General features: G+C 40.8%; 3 protein-coding genes and 2 long non-coding RNA genes across 8 annotated transcripts in view; 3 read left to right on the forward strand and 2 right to left on the reverse strand.

Moving 5' to 3' along the window:
• The window catches only part of Ac76E (adenylate cyclase type 2 Ac76E), a 38043-nt gene that overhangs the window by 4237 nt on the left and 13292 nt on the right, over positions 1 to 20514 (reverse strand). For all 4 annotated transcript variants that reach the window (XM_018101784.3, XM_018101783.3, XM_018101785.3 and 1 more), the window contains 10 exons: positions 7125 to 7258; positions 6859 to 7056; positions 6657 to 6779; positions 5505 to 5699; positions 5200 to 5427; positions 5003 to 5130; positions 2710 to 2868; positions 1754 to 1886; positions 1041 to 1695; positions 633 to 731 (listed from right to left, as the gene is read on the reverse strand). In XM_018101784.3, the coding sequence (XP_017957273.1) occupies positions 633 to 731; positions 1041 to 1695; positions 1754 to 1886; positions 2710 to 2868; positions 5003 to 5130; positions 5200 to 5427; positions 5505 to 5699; positions 6657 to 6779; positions 6859 to 7056; positions 7125 to 7258 (2052 nt within the window). The remainder of the gene's footprint in view (positions 1 to 632; positions 732 to 1040; positions 1696 to 1753; positions 1887 to 2709; positions 2869 to 5002; positions 5131 to 5199; positions 5428 to 5504; positions 5700 to 6656; positions 6780 to 6858; positions 7057 to 7124; positions 7259 to 20514) is intronic.
• LOC108651869 (uncharacterized) lies at positions 10530 to 11938 on the forward strand. The gene is made up of 4 exons (XM_018101794.3): positions 10530 to 10702; positions 10764 to 10944; positions 11002 to 11052; positions 11253 to 11938. Exons 1-4 carry the CDS (start codon positions 10637 to 10639, stop codon positions 11807 to 11809), a joined length of 855 nt encoding a protein of 284 aa, XP_017957283.1. The 5' UTR covers positions 10530 to 10636; the 3' UTR covers positions 11810 to 11938.
• LOC108651871 (uncharacterized) lies at positions 16576 to 17493 on the forward strand. The gene is given in 4 exon segments (XM_089260117.1): positions 16576 to 16790; positions 16856 to 16882; positions 16947 to 17261; positions 17320 to 17493. Coding segments are annotated over 4 exon segments (543 nt in total). The 5' UTR covers positions 16576 to 16663; the 3' UTR covers positions 17394 to 17493.
• LOC149091482 (uncharacterized) lies at positions 17099 to 18197 on the reverse strand. Its single transcript, XR_016196792.1, has 2 exons — positions 17883 to 18197; positions 17099 to 17356 (listed from the first exon to the last, which is right to left on the reverse strand). It is a non-coding gene; the product is annotated as an uncharacterized LOC149091482 (long non-coding RNA).
• LOC108651872 (uncharacterized) lies at positions 18173 to 18838 on the forward strand. Its single transcript, XR_001925578.2, has 3 exons — positions 18173 to 18311; positions 18374 to 18536; positions 18593 to 18838. It is a non-coding gene; the product is annotated as an uncharacterized LOC108651872 (long non-coding RNA).

Below are 20514 nucleotides of genomic sequence, written 5' to 3' on the forward strand. Positions count from 1 at the left end.
CCATTAGCAATTAATTCATGCTGAGATTTCTGGCAATGCTTGGGCATCACATTTATCGTGTTATTATCCTTAATCCTTGACTTTTAAGCTACGTGTTAATTCGTTTGTCAACTTCCCACACAATATTTAATCAGTTTTATTCAGGTCCGAGCTCGCATTAAAAATGCCATCAAATTAAGCATTTGGCAGCCGGCGGCACGTGGGGCAGCCATATAAAAAGCCATAAAACGTACAATGGGCCGCAGCTGTAGCTGCAGCAGTGGCAACGAGCACATAGCTCAGCTGGCTGTCAAAGGAAGCTTAATTGCCAGCGTTGGCCAGGTGCTGTGGTCGGCTCCGTGCACACCTGGCAGCACCTGGGCCAGTGCGCTGCTTGCGCGCTTGGTCATGGCCAACTTTGCACAAAGGCCAACCAACAACAAACAACAACAAACAACAACAAACGCAAGCACATTAAGCTTATGATGCAAAAGTTGGGACACTGACGATAAAATTATGCATGAACTGGAGCTCATTTGCAAAAGTGATTTTCAACTGTTGCGCTTTATGGTCTGCCCGTGCCTCAAGCCGCTTTCACGCCCCCGCCGCACCCAATGCCCGTTGCAATCCTCACTCCGTCTGTGGCAACTCACCTGCATGACTGCGAAAACTTTCGCCGCTGTGTATGGATAATTTGCGACCCTCGATAAAGGCGCCAGAGGAGCGGCGTCTGTCAGCGAAGGACATCAGTCCTGAATGAACCAAAAAGAGAAAACAAATTCAATAAGCTTTATTGAGTTATTGGCGCTTTAAATTGATCTATAAATAAAATAAATGTATTTTTTTTTATATGGAAAGCAAGACATTGAATTGATAGCTACAAATATAAATAAATATAATTTATGAATTTATAAAAGATTGGAGCATTTATGGTTCTTTGAGTTTGTCCAAGCTCAAGTGCGCTGCTATTTTTGTGAACATAGCTGTACATTTATCATTTATAAATAGTTTACAAGCAATTGTAACAGAGCTTCCGCCAACTTTCAACTGCTCCAACTTACCCTGCACAGAGAGTTTGCGTCGGGAGCGCTCAGGTGCCTCGGCCACAGTCAAACTATTGGCGCCTCCTGCGGCAGCTGCTGCTGCTGTTGCTGTGGCTGCTGCTGCTGCTGCTGTTGATGTGGGCGTAAGGTTGGCCGCATTGGCCGTTGCTGCTGGCTGGGTGCCGCTGTTGGAGATGCCACTCTCGCTGCCACTCATGCTAAGCAGATCCTCGGCGGGCAAGGACAATGCCGCCGACTTGGGCGCGGACTCGGAGGCCGCGGAGTCGCCGCTGCCGCGATGTGCCACCATTGGTGTTCCCTCATTGTTGATTTCTGGCTCGCTGCACTTGCCAACGAGCGGCTCCGTGGCATTGCCATCATCTTCCTCTTCGGACAGCTCCTTGATGGACATGGATGCGGCAGAGGTGAGTGGCGCATGCAGTACCCCATCTTGGCTGTTCGTAGATATGGGTGAGAGCCTGTCAGGCTGTGCGTCGGCCACAGCAGCAGCAGCAGCAGCAGCAGCAGGAGCAGCTGCACTAACTGGAGATCGTGTTTCAGCAGGCAGAAGCTTCTCAGTGACATCGATGTCTTCTCTGACGGCATGCTCCTCAGCTGGCTCCGTGTGCTCAATGCACTCCACCACCCGCGGCACACTGTGCATATAGGCAGGCTGTCGAGATGATGGTTATCTTGGCAACTCATTACGACAGATGAAGCAAGAGACATACCTTGGGCGGCACAATCAGATACGTTTCAATCTTATGATCCGCTAGATATGCATCTCGGCTGCCACCCTCGCCCTGCTCCACCTCGAATTTGTCGCCCAGAAAGTCCAGAGTTTGCTTTGTAATGTGCACGCGACTGTGAATTATATATGTGGATTCATTGAATATATTCAATATATATATGTATATGTGGTATATATTATGTATATAAATTAAAGAACCTTTCGTGTGGTCTCTCTCTCTCTCTCCCTCTCGCACTCCACTTGGCATCCATTTCCGTGCTTTCAATTGTAATTTTATTTTATTTATGCCTTTGTGGCGCACTCCTCAAAGAATTCGTGCGTAACACGCAAAATGAGCTCCTAACTTTTTTTCGGCTCATTGAACAACATTTCAATTCAATTTCAAATAATTGCAAGCCAACGCAATATCTGAGTGGATGTCAACCGAATTGAGTGTGGGCAGAAGAATAAATAAAAATCATAGAGTGCAATTTCAAGTCGATTCAGTGACTCAGTGAATAGAAATTCATAAATTTGCCATAATCATAATCGAGAACTGCTGATTAACCTTTTGATAACCCCTGGGCACTGCCACAATTGGCCGTACTTAGAAAGAGCAAATTTAATTGTAGATTAAACTCAGACACCAATTGGATAAATCGCTATATAATGACCGGTGCTGGTCGGTTGCCTGAGCGTTTATTCTATTCTTAGGTCAGACACAACTCCAATTACGTATAGCTGCGGGCCAGCTCGAGCTCGTGCTGCAGCTGAAGGTAATGGCCCGAGGCTAAGGGCGTGTTTAATTGCAATGCCCATGAAGACACATTTGAAATGGTATTATGACGTGTAGGCCAGCACCTTGCCCAAGCTGCTTTCACCTGGCGTTTGTTTTCCGCTGGTTAGCTGGCTTTGTGCTTGGAATTAAAAGAGAGAAAACAGAAATGACAAACTTACCCCGCAACGCCGCCGCTTTCCATGTGGTTGGCCAGGGTAACATCATCGCTCCAAACATCAAATTGCCACTTGCGGAGGCCAAGGACGCCGCAGAGCACGTTGCCCGTGTGTATGCCAATTCGCATGTCAACATTTATGCCGGTCGCCTCACGCACGTGTCTGCCGGAACGAGAGTAAAGCAAACGAGGGACAAACAACGAAAGTCGTCCGTCCAGTACAGAGATATTTACATACTTATATACTAACTAGTTCTACAGTTGCGTAACGAGCACGATTCTATGCACCATAAAACAAGAGGACAACAACAGGCCAGCCTTTGTGAGCCCTGATATATGACATGTGGCCGACCGACCGACCACTCACCGAAGCACACACGTGTACACAGCGCCACGGGCTGGTTAACAAGTCCTCCGCCCGGTTATTAACAGCAAATAGTATTTTTTGTAGTGCAGTGTGATGTGTTCGCCGCGCCAAATGAGACGCAACAGAAGTAAATCGTCTTGGAACACAAATCACATGGGAGTCCTTTAAGTTGATTTGTTTTCATTCCTTTTGTTTTACTTTGGGTCATCTGGTTTGCTCAACGATTGAAGCACTTATGTGCACACTCAGACAACAACCTCCACTGGCCTTGCCCAAGCAAAGCCTCAGGTTTTCTTAATGCCAAAGTTCTGCTTCAAGGCTGGCCCTCCCCTTTATGAATTTGTAAAGTTTCGGGAATTAAATTTAATTATGCAGGAGTGCGATTACTTCGTATTCCTTAAAGTTCCAGCAGTGCGTACTCAAAATAAATGAATATGTGGGCATATACAGGCTATTATTTCAACATGCTGGCCTCATCAAAAAAATGAGATAAGAGTTCACACAACTGTGCCGGGAATGCGGGCGCGCCTAGCAAGTGTTTGTGCTCAGGTAAATGAAAAAATATTGCCTACTTTTGTGCGCAAAGAAATACCGTACCCTCTGCAGGGAATGCGCTTTAAAGTGTTGGCCAAATAACAGAAAACAACAGAGGTCTGTTGCGTCTCGCAATTAAACTTGTAGCGCACACACACACACACATGCACACATGAGTTGCAAGCATTTTGGCATTTTCATAAGAAGCAAATTGAAAAAAAAAAGCCCGCACTGCTTAATGGGCTGCATCTGCATGGTAGAAACAAAGCGAAAAAGTAACTTGAACAGAGAGTGAGAGAGTGAGAGAGTGAGAGAGAGAGAGAGAGAGTGAGAGGGCATGAGAGATTGAAAAGCCAAATGCCTTCCGGCGAAGAACAAAAGAAATACTTAAAGTGAAATGAAATGAGATGTTAGAAAGCGGCCAAGCCAGAACAAAATAATAAACACAATAGGAATGCGCGTTGGCGAATAAAGAAATGAATGAAAAATGCGAAAATATAACAGCTTAAATGCCGGCATTTAAATACCCTGAAATACTTAAGGGTAAACAGCAGAGAAATAATTTATTCAATATACAACAAATATATAAAAAAAAAAAATGTATTTTTTAATATATACAAAAAATGATTTATGTGCACTCACATGCTCAGGCAATACCTCAGCCATGTGCCCGAGTGTCGGGCAGCACTTTGGACAATGTCCGTACGTACTTGCTACTGGGCCACTTACGCATGTAATAAAATTGGCTTTTGTGTCGATATTGTATAAAATATTCTGCTTTGTATGTATTTTATGTGCCGTTTTTTTGTTCTTTGACCTATTCGCTTTGTTTTGTTGGCGTCTTTTATTGCATAATACGATTTTAATAGGCGACATAAAAACTGGATACATGTCCATCTACTGGCATTTAAGGCTGACATGGCCGCGCAATAAGCTGACAGCCAGGGCTGGGCGATAAAAACAATATCGTGACATCTATTTAGGCACAAGTTCAAGCTTAACGTAAATCGACTTAATACTTGATGTATTAAATAAAAAGTGTGCACAATTTATTGTTGCATGTGTAGCTATCCGTGCATGCTAGTGTTTGCGCTCGTGTCATTGATGCGTGTCTATGTGTGTGTGTGTGTGTGTGTGCTTATCCACCTGTAACCCGATGGCCCACAGAAACTATCAAAGTGCTGAAAGCAAAAACAAACGTTTGCATAAGAGCTGGCGGCAACTAAAGCACACACCCTCCCACACACACACACACACACACACACACGTACATAGGCACGCCCGTTCATGCAGGGAAAAACCAAACACCAAACAGCAAGTCAAAAGGGTCGACCGAGGGCTAACATGTCGTATGCGTAACGCGCGTCCAATGTTGACTGTTTAAAGGGCAACTCACCTGATGGCATCGATCATTTGCAGGCCCATGTTGACACAATTTGTAGCATGCTGCGGCCGTGAGATGGGCAGCCCGGACACGCAATAATAGCAATCGCCCAGAATTTTAATGCGCAAGCATTGATTCTCCTATGTGGATAAGTCAGATGATTAATGCCATCGCCATCGCCATCGCCAGCAGCTGCTGTTGCTACTCACCTGAGCTATTTGATCGAAGCGTCCGAAGAGATCGTTCAAGGTCTTGACCAAGTCACTGGCCGTCAGGGAGGATGAGAGCGGCGTAAAGTTCACAATGTCTGCAAAAAGTATGGTGACATTTGTGTGCCGCTGCACGTGGAGCTCGTGGAAACGTGTGGCTGATGTTGATGCCTGGCCTCCAGCACGCTGGCAAGCATCCGCCATCTTTAGCATGATGCTCCGCTTGACCTGCATACAGAAACACACACGCACACACACATTATAGCGACAATAGCAAATCAGAGCACTTGCCATTATTTGCTCACCTCGGCGGCTATGTAGGCGGGTATCACGCTCAGAAGCAGCTGCTCCTGCTGCTCGCGCTCGCACTCGAGCTTGACGCGTTGCTCGATGCCAGTGCGTGTTCCATCCACGGTGCGATTGTGGGCGGCATCCGACATGATGCGATAATAAAGACCGGAAACGGATGCGCTAGCCAGCATAACAATCTCGCCAAAGAGCTACGAGTGCCCGGGTGCGAGAGAGAGAGAGAGAAACGAGTGAGCAATGAGAGTTAAACGGGGTCACGCCAAGAACTGTTGAATAATAGAGTCCATTGGCAGGACGAGAGCCTCACCACAGACCCCTAATCGGAATTCCCAACATACAATTGTGTCCCAGCTAATTAACTCTGCCACAATACCCTGCGATGGGCATGGAGTAAGTGAGTGAGCGAGTCACGGAACGACGACTGGAGAGGGGGGGAATGGGGTGACTGGGTGAAATCGTTGTGCGGAAAATGAACCACGAGAAAAACTAAACAAGTAATTAAAGCGACAACTTTAAAAGTTGTTCAATTTCCATTTTTTTCTGCCATTTGCAATGGTTTGAAATACAAATTGGCAAATTTTAATTAAGCAAATAACAATTAAAAGTTGACTCTGTTAATGAGTAAAGTTTATGTAAATATAATTATCAGATATTACTTTTGCGACAGATGTCAATATTTAATTTTAAAATATATTTATGGAAAATAGAGAATCGGCAAATTTAATTAAAAGTAGTACAGAGAAAGTGGAGTGATTTACTGATTTATCCATTATCTATATCAGAATATATTGTTATATAAAACTTTATATTTTAGTTATATTTTAATAAATAATTTATCCTAATGCACCGAGAAAGAGAAGTACGGGAAATATATGTAGTACTCTATTGTAATAATTTTTTATCCTAGTGCTCTCTCAGCCCACCTTAAGCTTTTGTTCATTTAAAATTTCCAATTTTAGCCTGCATTAAACACCAATATGAAAAATTGCATAAACCCTTACAAGCTTGGTACTCCATGAACTTTGTAAACTATAATAAACCCAATACTTTTCCGTCCATTTGCGCTCAACTTTTACGGGAAAAGCGTAATCCCAGTTTATGGCAAAACTGTTGCCACAGCGATGGGCGAATGCAAACAAAAAACTTACCATGGGCAAATTGCACGCGTAGTCCGGGCTGGTGCCGACTCTGTAAACGATGTGTATGGCTGTCATAAATAAGGCCAACACCACAGAGACCGGCCAGGAAATGGGCAGCATCGTGTGGATGCCCTGCAATGCAAAGCGATGCAATTCATAAGCGGCGCATTAGATACGTATGCAGTCCACAATTGCAACGCCAACCACTTACCAGAAACAGGGCATACATGGGCAGCGGGGCCAGCTCGCCGCCCGTGATGGCCGCAATGGTGCCCAGCGAGAAGGTGGTGACAATGGCAAAGGCCAGTGCGGCCGCCGGGGAGCTAAGCACCGCCGGAAACTGCAGAGCCGTCAGTATTGAGCCGGAGATTACGGCTGCCAAGGCCAGCAGCAGTGTCTGCAGCAGGTGCTGTACACCGTAATACACAGTTGTTATTTTATCCGACTAAGTGTTAGTGCTTCGGCTAATGCTCTCACCTGCTCGTAATAGACGCCAAGCGCTATGGACACCACACATGCTACCAGCGACGTGAACAGGCCCGATCTGAAGAGCGACTTGCGCAGCCTCTGCCGGTAGCGTGTATATAAATCGTTCAGGTGGATGTCCTCAGCTGCAAAATACAGAAAAGTCAAGTGCTTGAGCCATTAGTGTTGCGTGTTAAATGGGTAATTCGTTTTAACTGCGACTCCAAGTACGGCGCAGCTAAAAGCAGCCAAGCATTTCGATTGTGACATTAACGAAAATTACAAAAGTAACATGAATTTGACACGAGTGCCACAGCTATTAATTATACAAATAAGCTATATATATAGTACAATAGACATTTGACCAATATCAAGGTTAGTGCAAGCAATAAATCGATAATAATCAGCCGATAATTGGATATTGATTGACATATACGATGAAAGGTATATTAGTCAAACTGTCAATCGCTTTTAATTCTATACCAATAACCTTTATGAATGCTGAGAACTTACTAAGTATTTAAACAAAATAGTTTCTATAAGTATTTCCACTAAGAATTTCTTCTTAGTGTTTCCGATATGACTTTCTTCTCAGTTTTTTCTTTAAATTTTCTTTTTTTATAATATTTCTAAGTATTTCCTTGAAGAATTTTTTCTATGTATGAAACACAGTATTTTCACTAAGTGTTTCTTCTAAGTGTTTTTTCTTAGTATTTCTTCTTAGTATTTCTTGTAAGTATTTCTTCTAAGTGTTTTCATTAAGCGTTGCCTCTAAGTATTTCCTCTAAGTATTTCCTCTAAGTATTTCCACTTAGTATTTCCAATACATACTTCACTCAATATTTCCACTAAATAAACCCGTTAATAGATTAACTAAATTTGTATATTAAATATTTTCACTAAGTAATTCCTGCAAGTATTTCCTTCAAGTCTTTAATGATGAGCTGAACGATCACACACTTCACTTCACTTCACTTTATGGCACTACACGAATGACCCCCACCAGGTCTAGGCGACTGAAGAAATGCTGCAACTGCTGCCCTTTATATAGGGCGCCTTTCACTCGAAGCCGATGTCGCGCTCAAATGTTGAACCCGACGTCAGGTAGGGATCGTTGCAATCGAGCTTTAAGAGACCAATGGGAACACTCTCTGCTACTGCAAGCATGTATAAATACCGAATGAATGCTGTAGACAACTTGACTGGTCTTCTATAGTTGTTCTTCATACTTTGGTGTTGTTCGGCAGACAGACATAGAGATAAGATGGGTGACGGACAGAAAGACGGATATACATACAGATTCCAAACAGCTTATATACGTTCATAATTATTAGATGGCATAGGCAGCAGTGTCTTCTTCTTCTGCATGCATGCTCGAATATCAAAGCGCGCATACATACTGAACTGACTTTCAGACTTAATCAACTAACTATAAGCCAATATAATTTATGGGGTTGTCCTCTTCCCCTTCTGTATGTTTTATAGATTGTAATAAAACGACTATGCCCTGATTTACCATTTACAATGGGTTGAGTGTATAGAAATGCTATTAGGGTGATGTTAAGTCCATTTATAAATTATCTACTAAGCAGATATCATATATCTTACGCACGTCACTTCTGTCAAAACAAATTACAATGTGGCCAAAACACACTTTCAATAGCCAAAACACGTCAAATCTCACACATTGTAGTTCTTGTATTCTGTTCCGTCTATGTTAATCGATACGTAGAGCAACCATGTGGCCTGCTAATTGTCAGCCTTTAAATGCTTTGATTATTTATGGCACAAACATTGTTGGACAGTGTCGGCGTCAAAGTGTGTGAGTTGTTTATTTTTAGGCGGCCATACCTGCGCCAGGTGTTTATTGTTTATATTGCTTGAATTTTCGACTACGCGGACGAGGTCAACATTGATTTTTGTTCCAACACATATACATGCAAATAAAAATATACGGTTATTTTGAAGCCCATGTAAACCAACAGACAAATCGATACGAATTCGCTTATAAACATAACATGTATATTGGGAAAGTTTTGTGAATGGCCGAAACACACTTGGAGGGTCAAGTGCGTCTGGTTGCTGGCCTCTGTTGTTGACAGCCAGCTTGATTAATTAACTGAATGGGAAGCGAATTGCTCAAATTACTTGTCCGAAAAGCAGTAAAATTATCCATTGAAAGGAAAATTAAGTTTTCTCCTAGACTTCTTAAATATAAGAAAATCAATCGAAGCACAGATATTCGGCCAGCGCACAAGGATACAAGGATTCCCCATCGAATCAGCCAATTGCACTGTACAAGGACTTTCAATTGTTACAAATATATTTCCAAGCTGCTTAGCCCGCCTGGAGCAGCCAAAGCTAAAGTTTTTGTCTGCTTTCAACTCAATAAAGAGGACAGAAAAAATGATTTTAAATACATTTTTATTAATGTAATGATATATGACAAAAAAAATCCAAAAAATAGCTATAGATACATGCTTTAACTCCAGCAGGACATAAAAAGGAAACCGCAAGCTCGAAACGCACATTAAGGATAAGAATCTCACTCCAGATCGGAATGTGCGTAAAATTCAGCAGATGCTGCAGGCAAAATGGAGCGCAAATCATCACAGTCACTTATCGACGTGGGTGGATCGACCGCTAAGATGCCATACAAGCGGAATAATATATGTATATTGATGACATATTTGTGTACTCAATGGATGTCCAAGGCACATATCTAAATATAAATATATCAACAAAGGCATGTACACATACTTTCCGCCTAATACAGCTTGTTTTCGACAAAAGAAGTTTGTCACTCTCATTTATTCATATAAATAAGTGTGCGCATTACTCAAGGAGCGGCCCTCGCAACTAAACGATGCCGAGCACTGCGGCTGCCTTCAGTTGTTTATTCTCAGCAATCAAACAGAAATTCTTTTGAAAGCGTTGGCTAAACTCACACACTTTCACACACTGTATCGCTCGTGTGTGTGTGAGGGGGTGTGTGTGAGGGGGTGTGGGTGTGTATCTATGTGTGTGAAAGGATGACATATGCCCTCATATGTCTACGGCATTCTTGTGCTGTAGGTCATAAAAAGTGAAGCATATAAAGCGAAACAGTTGAAGACTTTGTCAGGATACAGGACGATGTTGACTGCGAAGCTTTTTGGCATAGATGTTATGCGACAGCCACGTGAATGAAAAGCCGCAACGGCTTTTCACTGGGTTTCATGTGATTAAATACGTGCAGACACATATGTCAAGTCGTTCAGTGCCCCGTCCCCCTCCCAAAAACTGTCGACTAAATCCCCATGCGCTGCATATGGATTGACAGTGTGAAGGGTTAAGCTGGCAATCCTCTTACAGTGCTTAGATCAAACTGATTTCAAATGAAAATTCTTCCTCTTCACACATTGTTGCCATCGAGCGAGCTGTGCTAATAATGTCAAAGAGCAATTTACTCACTTCGGTTAGACTAGAATACGAGCAATTATAATATTTATTATATAGCGCTCTCTTAAATTCTGGTAAACATCATGTTTAGATTTAACGGAGATTCCCATAGAAATAATCTAGTGTCGCAACCAACGCGCCGATCCCGTGTAAGCCACCATCCACTTGGCACATCTTAGCGAATTAATAATCCATGACTTCCATTTGCAGGTCACCTCGGGCAGCTCAGCTGCTGAGAAGTGTTGGTTGGACGATCATTTCTATAACCTGTTATACAAGAGCTACAATGCCAATAACCTTGGAGTGAACTCTGGCCACAGAAACGATGCAGACAAGAACAGGACTTCCAGTATGATCGACTACAGGCGCATTGATGCACAGCTATCGCGCAGTAAGAATTTGCTTTAATAAATATTACTAAAATTAATATTTTCTTTTTCCATTCAAGTACAATTCGAATGTGAAAAAATGCTACACGCGCGATTGCCTACAGAAAACAGTGAGTATATGAAAAATTCTTTTTCTTTGTGGTTTAACAAGGAAATGAGCACATCTGGAATATGGTAACAGGGATTGATTGAATCCAAGGACTTGTTCTACCAAAGAGATTATAGATCTTTTGATTTCATTCCAAATTTCTTGGCAGTTTAGCTTAATTAATTTCTTCAAATAATCTTTTTCCATTATCTTCAAACCCAGATAAGCTTCCGGATATATCGGATCATCACAGCGGCCGTGAATTCAATTTAAGTGGCTCGGCATTAACCGCCGCTGTGCGCTCGCCTCCGCCCATACGAGGTGCTGCGCCATGCATGGACTTTCGTTTGGCTGGTGCTCCGCGGGCAATCCCAGTTGCCTCGGGGCCAGCACAACAACGACGCCGAGCAAGCACTCTGGCGGAGATCTCTTACGACCTGCCGCCAGAGACAATGCTTGGTGGGACGCAAGTGGATGCAGAGGGCGATGAGCTGCCTGCTTTGCTGCCATTTGAACTCATGTCGAGCCCATCCTTATGCCCAGTTCCGGAGCAGCTGGACGCAAAAGGAGCGGACTCGGATGTGGCAATGGTGCCGCAGGCGGATCCATACAAGTGTCCGGTGTGTCTGAAATGCGTTCGCCAACGGAAGCCCGCCTCCACTGTGTGCGGCCATGTATTCTGCAGCAGTTGCATCAAGGCCGCATTACGCACCACATGCAAGTGCCCCTTATGCCAACGCGTGATCACCACACGCCAAATTTTCCGAATATTCATATAGCTCCCAATGATGTAACGCATTTTACTATCACACAAGCTGTTGGTGTGGCCTGTTTTATCGTAAATTGAACTGTTCTGTATACTGCAATAATATTAAATTCATCCAAGTTTGTTTCGACGTGCACCCCAAGGTATGCAACGCTTTTTCCTCTACCCACCAACGTTGCGCATACGCCATGTGGCGCGCCAAACATAAAATGCAACAAAATACAAGCGAAACTCTCAAGGACGGCTGCAAGTGCACATGAAGTCGGCCACATTGTGCACCGGAACACCACCTGCTGCCACATGCTGCAAGATTGTAAATTACGTGGTGCTCTACGCAGCACCGTGTGCCGCATGCCGTATGCCAATAGCAGCAGCACAGTCTAATCGCCAGCCATTTGTATGACAAACATTCAGCTCGATTACCGACTCCAATCGATTTACAACACTTAATCAAATGGAATTCATTCGACTGCAAAATGGGTTTCACTACCGGGCGGGCTCTTTAGCGAATATGTCAGGCTTGTCTTTTCAATTAGCTCTGTGTTTTTATGCGGGTCACGCCCTGATCTTACCGCAATTCCAAAACTTGCACAGATTCAATTGAGGGCAGACTCACTCGCCGTGGATTCGACTGTTGGCCACAAAATAAATCAACGGCTTTGGCCAGCAGCTGTGCTGGAGTAATCAACAGCTTGGCCCAAATGGAATGAATAATGCGAGTGCTGGCTGAAAGCTGTTAGCTGGCGTCTCTCCTGGACTTCTCTCACAAATTGGCGACACAAACGTGCCAGGCTAAAACAAATTTCCCCCCGAAAGGGAGCGGGAGCAATTGTAAAAGAAAATGTCATGGCATCGCATTAATCAAGGTGAAGTTGAACACTTTTGTCACAGCCAGTGTCAAAGCCAAACAGACAATTTGGCCAGCGAAGCACAGTGGCTAAAAATGTATTTAAAAAGTAATTTGGCCTACAATTTTATTAATAAAAAATTCTTGAGTTTATGCATTTTAGATTTGAGAAAGTCAATGTTTCTATTATTATTCTAATTATTGATATATAATTTTTTGTTTTTCTGCTTAGCCAGTACCACTGTGCAACACAGGCAGCGCTAAAATGCCGACACATACCGCACGTATTTCGCTTGTTTCTCTTGCACAATGTGCGACTATTTTGCAATGCTTTCCAGGACCAGTCAATGGGCTTTCTCTCTACGTGTGCAGCTAAATAATGGCCATCTAAGACAAAAGCCAGGAGCCAGGAGCCAAGCGCACGCCAAGCGCTTTTTCCCAATTCCATTTCGGTTTGTCATTTCATGTTTGATACCTTTCTATTCAGAGTGAGTCAAACAGCCATTTGTGACTGAATTTCGTATTGCTTTTCGCAAAGCCCTTGCTGAAGCTTTACAGCTCTATTATTGTGTCTTTTTTATTAGATTGATGTGAACACATAAAAATGCCTTCATAGAATATTATTTCCTTTTTAAATGGGTCTCCTTCGGTTACTTTTTTTTTCGATCTGCAGAAATTCACTTTTTTATTCACACATTTATGCATTACAGAGGGCGAATGTGGTCTTAAATCTCATCAACTTCAAGCTAAAACTAGAGAGGTTTTTAGCTATATATTATTTATAGACGAGCTGCTCACTCGACTTGCACTCATGCCATTACGTTCGAGGTCCATTTATTTAAATGCACTTGGCTCTTACTTAGTATTGCTTTTTATTAGTCACTGCCTTCAGGCAGACACTTTCGGGCTTAAAGCTCTCACAACCTGCAAAGTGGCCATCAAAAAGCTGAGAGAGAGATAGAGAGAGCGAAGTGATGCAGTTTATTTACTTTCCATTGAAATCAATAGAGAAACTGAGCTTGGCCCACGGGCCAAACGATGCTCAACTTGTCGCAAATGTAAATTTTATAGACGCATACGAAGAAGACGAACAAGACGAAGCAAAATCAGTGTCATGCAAATTGAATTTGCCACAAGCAACTGAGCCAACCAGCAAACGATTTGCCATACAAATGCGATTTATGTATTTTATGACAATACTTTTGTAAGCTGTCCAGGGCAGGGCAGAGCAGGGCGGAGCAGGGCGGAGCAGAGACACGATCAAAAGGCGCACGCCTTGTTCGCATTTAAGTGCGGGCGAATCATAGCATCATCAAATTGCAAGTAATATGCATATATTAGTAATATAAAAAGAGAAGAGATAGAAGAAGAGGAAATCCCAACAATGGCTGAGGCATTTCCACTGTGACAGCAATTTGCATATATATATCTCGTATTTTGTCTCTCGCTCTGTGCGCTCTCGTTTTATCTTGCGGCAATGGCGCCTAATACCCGCTCATGTTTATAGATGTGCGGTTGTGTGTGATGATACAGCGTTAACCCCGGCATACAAATCCGTTCGTATTGTCTGATATTTCCACTGCTGGCTGAGTGGCATAAATCTCACATGTGCCGAGCCAGAAGTACACGGCCGTGCATTATGAATGCAAACGCGGGTTCCAGGGTGGCACAAACAACGGCTAGAAAGACTGCCACTGGCGCACGGTACGGCATAATGAGCCAGTCACACACACACACACACATACACACGTACATATGTATATGCAAAATCACAGATCTATATATAGTCACGAATTAAATGCTCGCTGTGCGCTATTCAAATATTGTGTAAAAAATAATACTGTACTCTCCTCTGGGTATACATTTCAGTTATTAATTCACCATGTGATACCCCAGGTTTAATGGCCCTGACAATTATTCCATAGAGTTCAATTTCTGACGCATTATACTGGCCAAATGGTTTGTTTATCACATTTACTGCCCAATCAATTTACAAGTTTTTAGTCAATCACAAGGCAAACCCTGTGGAAAAATATGTGTTGGCGCAATCAAACCAAGCCAATTGAAGGCCGAATGGATTCGTCAGCTGAAATGGGCTTGGGCTAGGGCTGGGTCTGGTACTGGTGCTGTAAACGAGGCTGGGAAGTGGGCTGTCGTGTTGTGTTGATGGGGCAGAAGGGTGATTTGAAATGGTGCGGGGATCGGGGCTGTGTTTTGTCGCGTTGTTGGCGCCAGCAACTGCGAGCTGGCAGACGAGGCTCCCTGATGACGCTCCCAGAAGCAACAGCAACAGCAACAGCTGAATAAACAGCAACAGCAATAACAGCAACAACAGCAGAGAGGCATCAACCAAGCTGTGTGTAAACGAAGGGGGCGGGGCTGGCGACAATGTGGGTGGGGAACTGCACACAAAGCGCTGAATACCGTTTCATCGACACTTTTTCATTGAATTCAATTAAAAGGCGAAATTGAAAATTGAAATTCAATTAAGATGCCATAAATACGTTAGGTGTGAGTTGTGTATAGAGCGCGCGCTATAGAAGCAATACCATCCAATAATCATAGATAAGCAAACATCGCTGCTGCTGCTGCTGCTGCTGCTGCAACCCCGTTCGTTGACGACTGAAGGATATATGGCCAATACACTGTCAAGAGTCCATTAGCTTACAGCTGCAGTTGGCTTCAAAGCCGGAAATTAAGTTTATAAATATTTACAGATCTTTTGTTCTCTGTTTGCGTTGCATATGCGAGACATAAGCGAAATATCTTCTGTTAATATTCGATTTGTATTTATTTAATTCATTTTGTTTTCTTAAGCTATCTAGGCTCTAGAATGTGACATTCTAGATTGTGTTGCTTCTGTCTGAAAATACGTATTTTATTTTATTTTATTTTATTTTATTTTATTTTATTTAAAGATATTGACGAAACTAGAGTCAACTAAAATTAAATAGCCTATGCACTTTGTTCTTTGTGCTCTGTGGATCACTCTATATCATGATATAATGATATAAAATCTACAATTGGACATTTATTTATATATTTTTTTTTTTTACTATTTTTCATTTTTATATTTTTAGCGGCGCAAAATCTTTCTATTAGTAGCAGAACTTCTTATTTCCATTCCCATGTTCGAAGTTTGCGTGAGTATTAATCAAAAATCAGCAAACTTTAAATCTGGTTTTAATACTTGATTTGCAATTTTACTTTTAGGGCTCGTTCATGTACATCACGTTATATACCATAGTTTAAACTGTGATGTGCATCAATCCGTATGCGAACGCAAATAGAGTAAAATTATTTATGGATTTCATATATATCATTTATCATTTCGGTATATGTAATACTTAGACTCGCATAAGTATATCTCTCTATTATATTATAGATAGATCACGACTGTGAAGTTTCATCAACAATTCCTCTCCATTTTCCACTAAATTTTATACCAAAGTATATCATTTGTTTATCAATATCATTCATATATATTTTCTCTATAGGTTTCTCTACTTCTCCCATATCCTTTGCATACTTTCTACACCCGATACTCTCATAAACGCAGCGCTCAACTGCTGATACACAATTTAAAGAAATTGATGCTAATGGCTTCACAAATTGTACGCGTATGCGGGGCGTATGCGCAACATCTTCATCGAGTTTGACTTTTGCATTATTTGCAATTTAAGCTATTTATATAATAGCCTCATTAGCATTAGGTGTGCGTGTGTGTGTGCGTGGCTGTCTTTGTTTCTCATTTTCATCTTTGAGTTCCCATCATTATGCTAATGGAATTAAAATGAAAATCAAGTCTACAATTGAATTACGCTCCACAGGACGGATGGCAAAATAATTAGTTATAGACACGTTGACACTCTGATGGAATGTGCTCGATATACGCAGAAAATAATATAATATGTTTATATGTTATCTAGCTACTTTCAATTTTATTCTGGCCCCAAGCATTTACTTTCAAATTGAAATGTTTAGTCCAGAAATGACAAGCCGGCATTACAATAGCACAGGATGTTCAATGCCACTCGTTGCTGCGGTTGCTGGTCATTACTCATAGGATGCTATTTGATTGCATTTGTTACGTTCGTCTATAGTGTCTTGAGTATTCAATTTGTTTTGATATTTCACACCGACCAATGTAATGCTCTACTATAATATTACAATCGTTGATCGCTTTAATACGACCTCTTACTTTTCTTTCAGATAGTGGCGACAAAAAAGGAACTAAAGGTGAAAATCATTTTACTAACGGCTATTTCAAACTTGTTAAATATACATTGTTTTCCAAAAACAGGCGATTACGATTCATTCATATGCTTGGTGGTACCTGAAGTAATCCTATTTTTGGCGTCCTGCTCCTTAGTCCTTTATGGGTTGTTTGTAAGTATCAAGGCAATGAACTAACTGCGATACTGCAATTCCGAGATTTAATTTGTACTATTTAAGCGCAAGAAGTTTTTAGTCTTCATTTACGTCGGCCTCGTTGGTCCCCACATCGTCTACTTCATATTGATGTTCATTATAACCACAGCAATCGGTATAAATATAATTATAAACAGGGCCGGCGATTACGTTCACATCTTTTGGCCCTTTTGTCTGTTTCGATTCGGTAAGTGAAATTTTCTCATTCCAAATATAATTTATAAGTGATTCCAGAGTTTTTCCAGGAACTACAGTATATTTTTTATATGTCGTCATCTCCTTCTATAAGCAAAACGATGGATATGGAGATGATATATAAAATGTCAGAGAAGTCAAACATCTATAAAAATTGTTATTTAATATTATAGTCTTAGCTAGATGTGTCCATTTTTAATAATTCCAAATTCCAAGCGAATCAAATAAATCTTTGCTTTTTGTACAACTGGCTGGCTTTCATTTGCCAGATCCCAATTAAATGCGCCCCCAGACCAGATGCCTCTAATTCCAGCAATAAGAAGAGAAACAGTGAAGCCAGCAAAATGTACAGAAGTTCTGAATACAAGGTACAAGAGGTTGCTGGAACTTTGATGAAGTTGGCGCACCAAAACGTTAAGGTGGGGGAAGTGCCGGGCAAGCTCTCCCAAAGAACTCGACTCGCAGTTTTCGACAGTCACTTCAAGGTCTTTAACTCTTACAGAACCCTACATAAAATCGGCATTTAAAGGACTTGCAGTCAGGATCTGTGAGTTAACCACATTTTCTTCTTTTTCAATATATCATTCTAGTTTTAAATATGGCGCATAACTACCTAAGCATCTACTTTCAAATTTAATTCGGAAAATAAATCACACTTTTCCCTAAAGGATGTTTGATGCCAAGCGGTTTTGTTGTTGCTTATCATTACGGATGGGATGTTTTGTTATTGTGGTGTTCACAGTACTCTTTAGCGTCGTAATCTCCAAATTCATTTTAGTTTATTATAACATGAAGTGTAATTTGACAGTTGCATCCATTTGCTCTATCTATCTGTTTTTGTTTTTCATACAAATTTCTACTACTTTCAGATCCGGGCTATACAAAAGGAAGTGCAGGTAATAATAATTGAGAATATCTTGAAACCTAAACTCTCTACTCCCTTTACTCAACGAAAGATGATCATACTTCTATGTTACTTCATTTGGTGCCCGAAATTTTAGTTGTGCTCTCCGCGATCTTGTTGATCCTTTACGAAGTGTGTGTAAGTTGGGAGTAAGAAGTCAAGGAACAAGTTGTTAAACTCAACTTGCAATCTATTTGCAGCCCAGGACGCCTTTTATCATAACATTTGTGTGCATTAATGGGGTCTATATTATCTATTTTATCATTATAACCATTGTAACAGTGTTAATTCGCACAAATATTATTGTTAACTCTGCTGGGCTATTCATTCATCTGTATTGGCCGCTTTGCGTTGTTCGAATAGGTAAGTCGCTTTCTCGTTTCAAGTATAATGGTAAATGCTTTCATATATTATTTCAGGGCTAACAATCTATTTTATTTATATCGTAATATCTTACTGTAAGCAGAGAAGGCAAGAAGTGTAAAGAAAAAGGAAGAGAAATTTACAAAGATGGTTCCAGAATTGTATCTACCAAAATTTAATCAAAAGAAAATTTAACCGAGCTTGCCTTGGTGATAGTAAAATAAATAATCCTTTAACGTGATCTAAGAATAATTTATTTATTTGAAACATGTCTGAACTTTGTAAGATTTACTTTTAATAAGACCTTTAAAAAAGTATTGCAACCGCTTAAATATTTCTATGTTTTATTTTTTTGTATTGTCCCATAATTGAATAAAGACGTGGTCCTACTACCCAAGCGTGTACTTTCAAATGTCAGCAGATTGGCTTATTCAATTTATTAAATTAAACTGTGATTTGTAATCAGAAGTAAAAGATATTTAAGGTCCAATGCTTTTGCGGTTTGCTTTTGCTGCAGGCATGACATTTATTGCTTTATAAACGGAAGTATTATATGGCTGCTTTATATGCACGTATGTATAACCTTAGATTGTAAATTGTATTTAGCACTTTCCAATTGAAGTTTCTCCATTTTCAGATCCTCACGAGCATGGAAGTAGAGGTAATGTTAAAGCCATATAATAACATCAGAACTCTTTTACATAGTCTCTTCATATTTAAATGAAAGGTGATTTGCAATATTTCGGAATTCATCTGGTTGCAGAAGTGATTTCTCATAACTCTCGGAATGGGTACGTTATTGTGAAAGAAACTGGATCGTACGTTCATTTGTTTTGGATTTTGTTCCTAGTAAGATTCGGTAAGTTGTATTCAATTTCAATATGAAATATAATTGACAAATGTCATAAAATATATTTTCAGCAACGACTACTTAATTTATTTACATTATAATATCCTACCATAATCAAGTACAGCTATAAACGAACCTACAATTCATTCAAATCATTCATTGCATTAGTTGAAATTGGAAGCGATCAAGATCCATTTTAGGCTCGATCCCCTTTTAAGTAAATTTTCAGTATTCTGTAAGTTTTATTCCTTCAAGAAACGCCAAAAAATAATTTAAAATTAATAAATGAATAAAAAATTATTGATTAATAAACTATTAGAAATACGGAACTAAACAGCTATTTAATTTTTTATTCTTAAAAATAATAATAATAATTGAATAATAATATAATATCCTTGTCTCTTTAAATTGAAATAGCTTCTTTTAAATTTGTAACTTATTGATTGGCACTCACAAAGAGCTCAATTAACTTTCGGGTATCAGTCCCGTTCACTCATCGTTGCTTTAAATTAATTTGTTGAAACTTGTTGCCTTCCCGAAGTTTCGTCGGTTTTAATGAAACACTCGACAAGGTGTCACAAGCATCAGCGACTTTGACAGAAATAAAAGGAGCAGATAATTTTGGTTTTCACTTTGACGCCTATTTAAAGCACACAGAATTCCAATCAATAAACAAGGCCCCCGCCGCAACCCAGACGCTCGACCGCTTGTTCATTCATAAATCGTTTACCCAATCCTTACGCTTCAGTCAATATTTTGGCGCAGGCTGTCAACAGGTTTTTCATTTTTAGTATTTTTAGTATAAATACAACATTAGGACCAAATTTAGCTGTTGGATATCACAAATATTATTAGATGAATGAGATGGTTAAAGCCGTTTGACAAGCAACGAAAGAACTTCAAACTCTCTACAATCAATCTTGCACAGGGTTCACATTTACAGCAAATCCTTCCAACATTTCTTTCATTATGTCGCCAAATTTATTGTTTCTCTTTTCCCAAAATTATGTGCTTCATTTAAATGCCTCACTCAGTCACACACATACACACATGTCTTTGTTTTACTGCTACTATCCCCATGATTCGACAGCGTATACGCGGCGTATGCGCAACATCTTCTTTTGGCAT

The sequence above is a fragment of the Drosophila navojoa genome, chromosome 4 (assembly GCF_054131105.1).
Source record: "Drosophila navojoa isolate 15081-1374.11 chromosome 4, UAZ_NAV_1.0, whole genome shotgun sequence".
Classification (NCBI taxonomy): domain Eukaryota; kingdom Metazoa; phylum Arthropoda; class Insecta; order Diptera; family Drosophilidae; genus Drosophila; species Drosophila navojoa.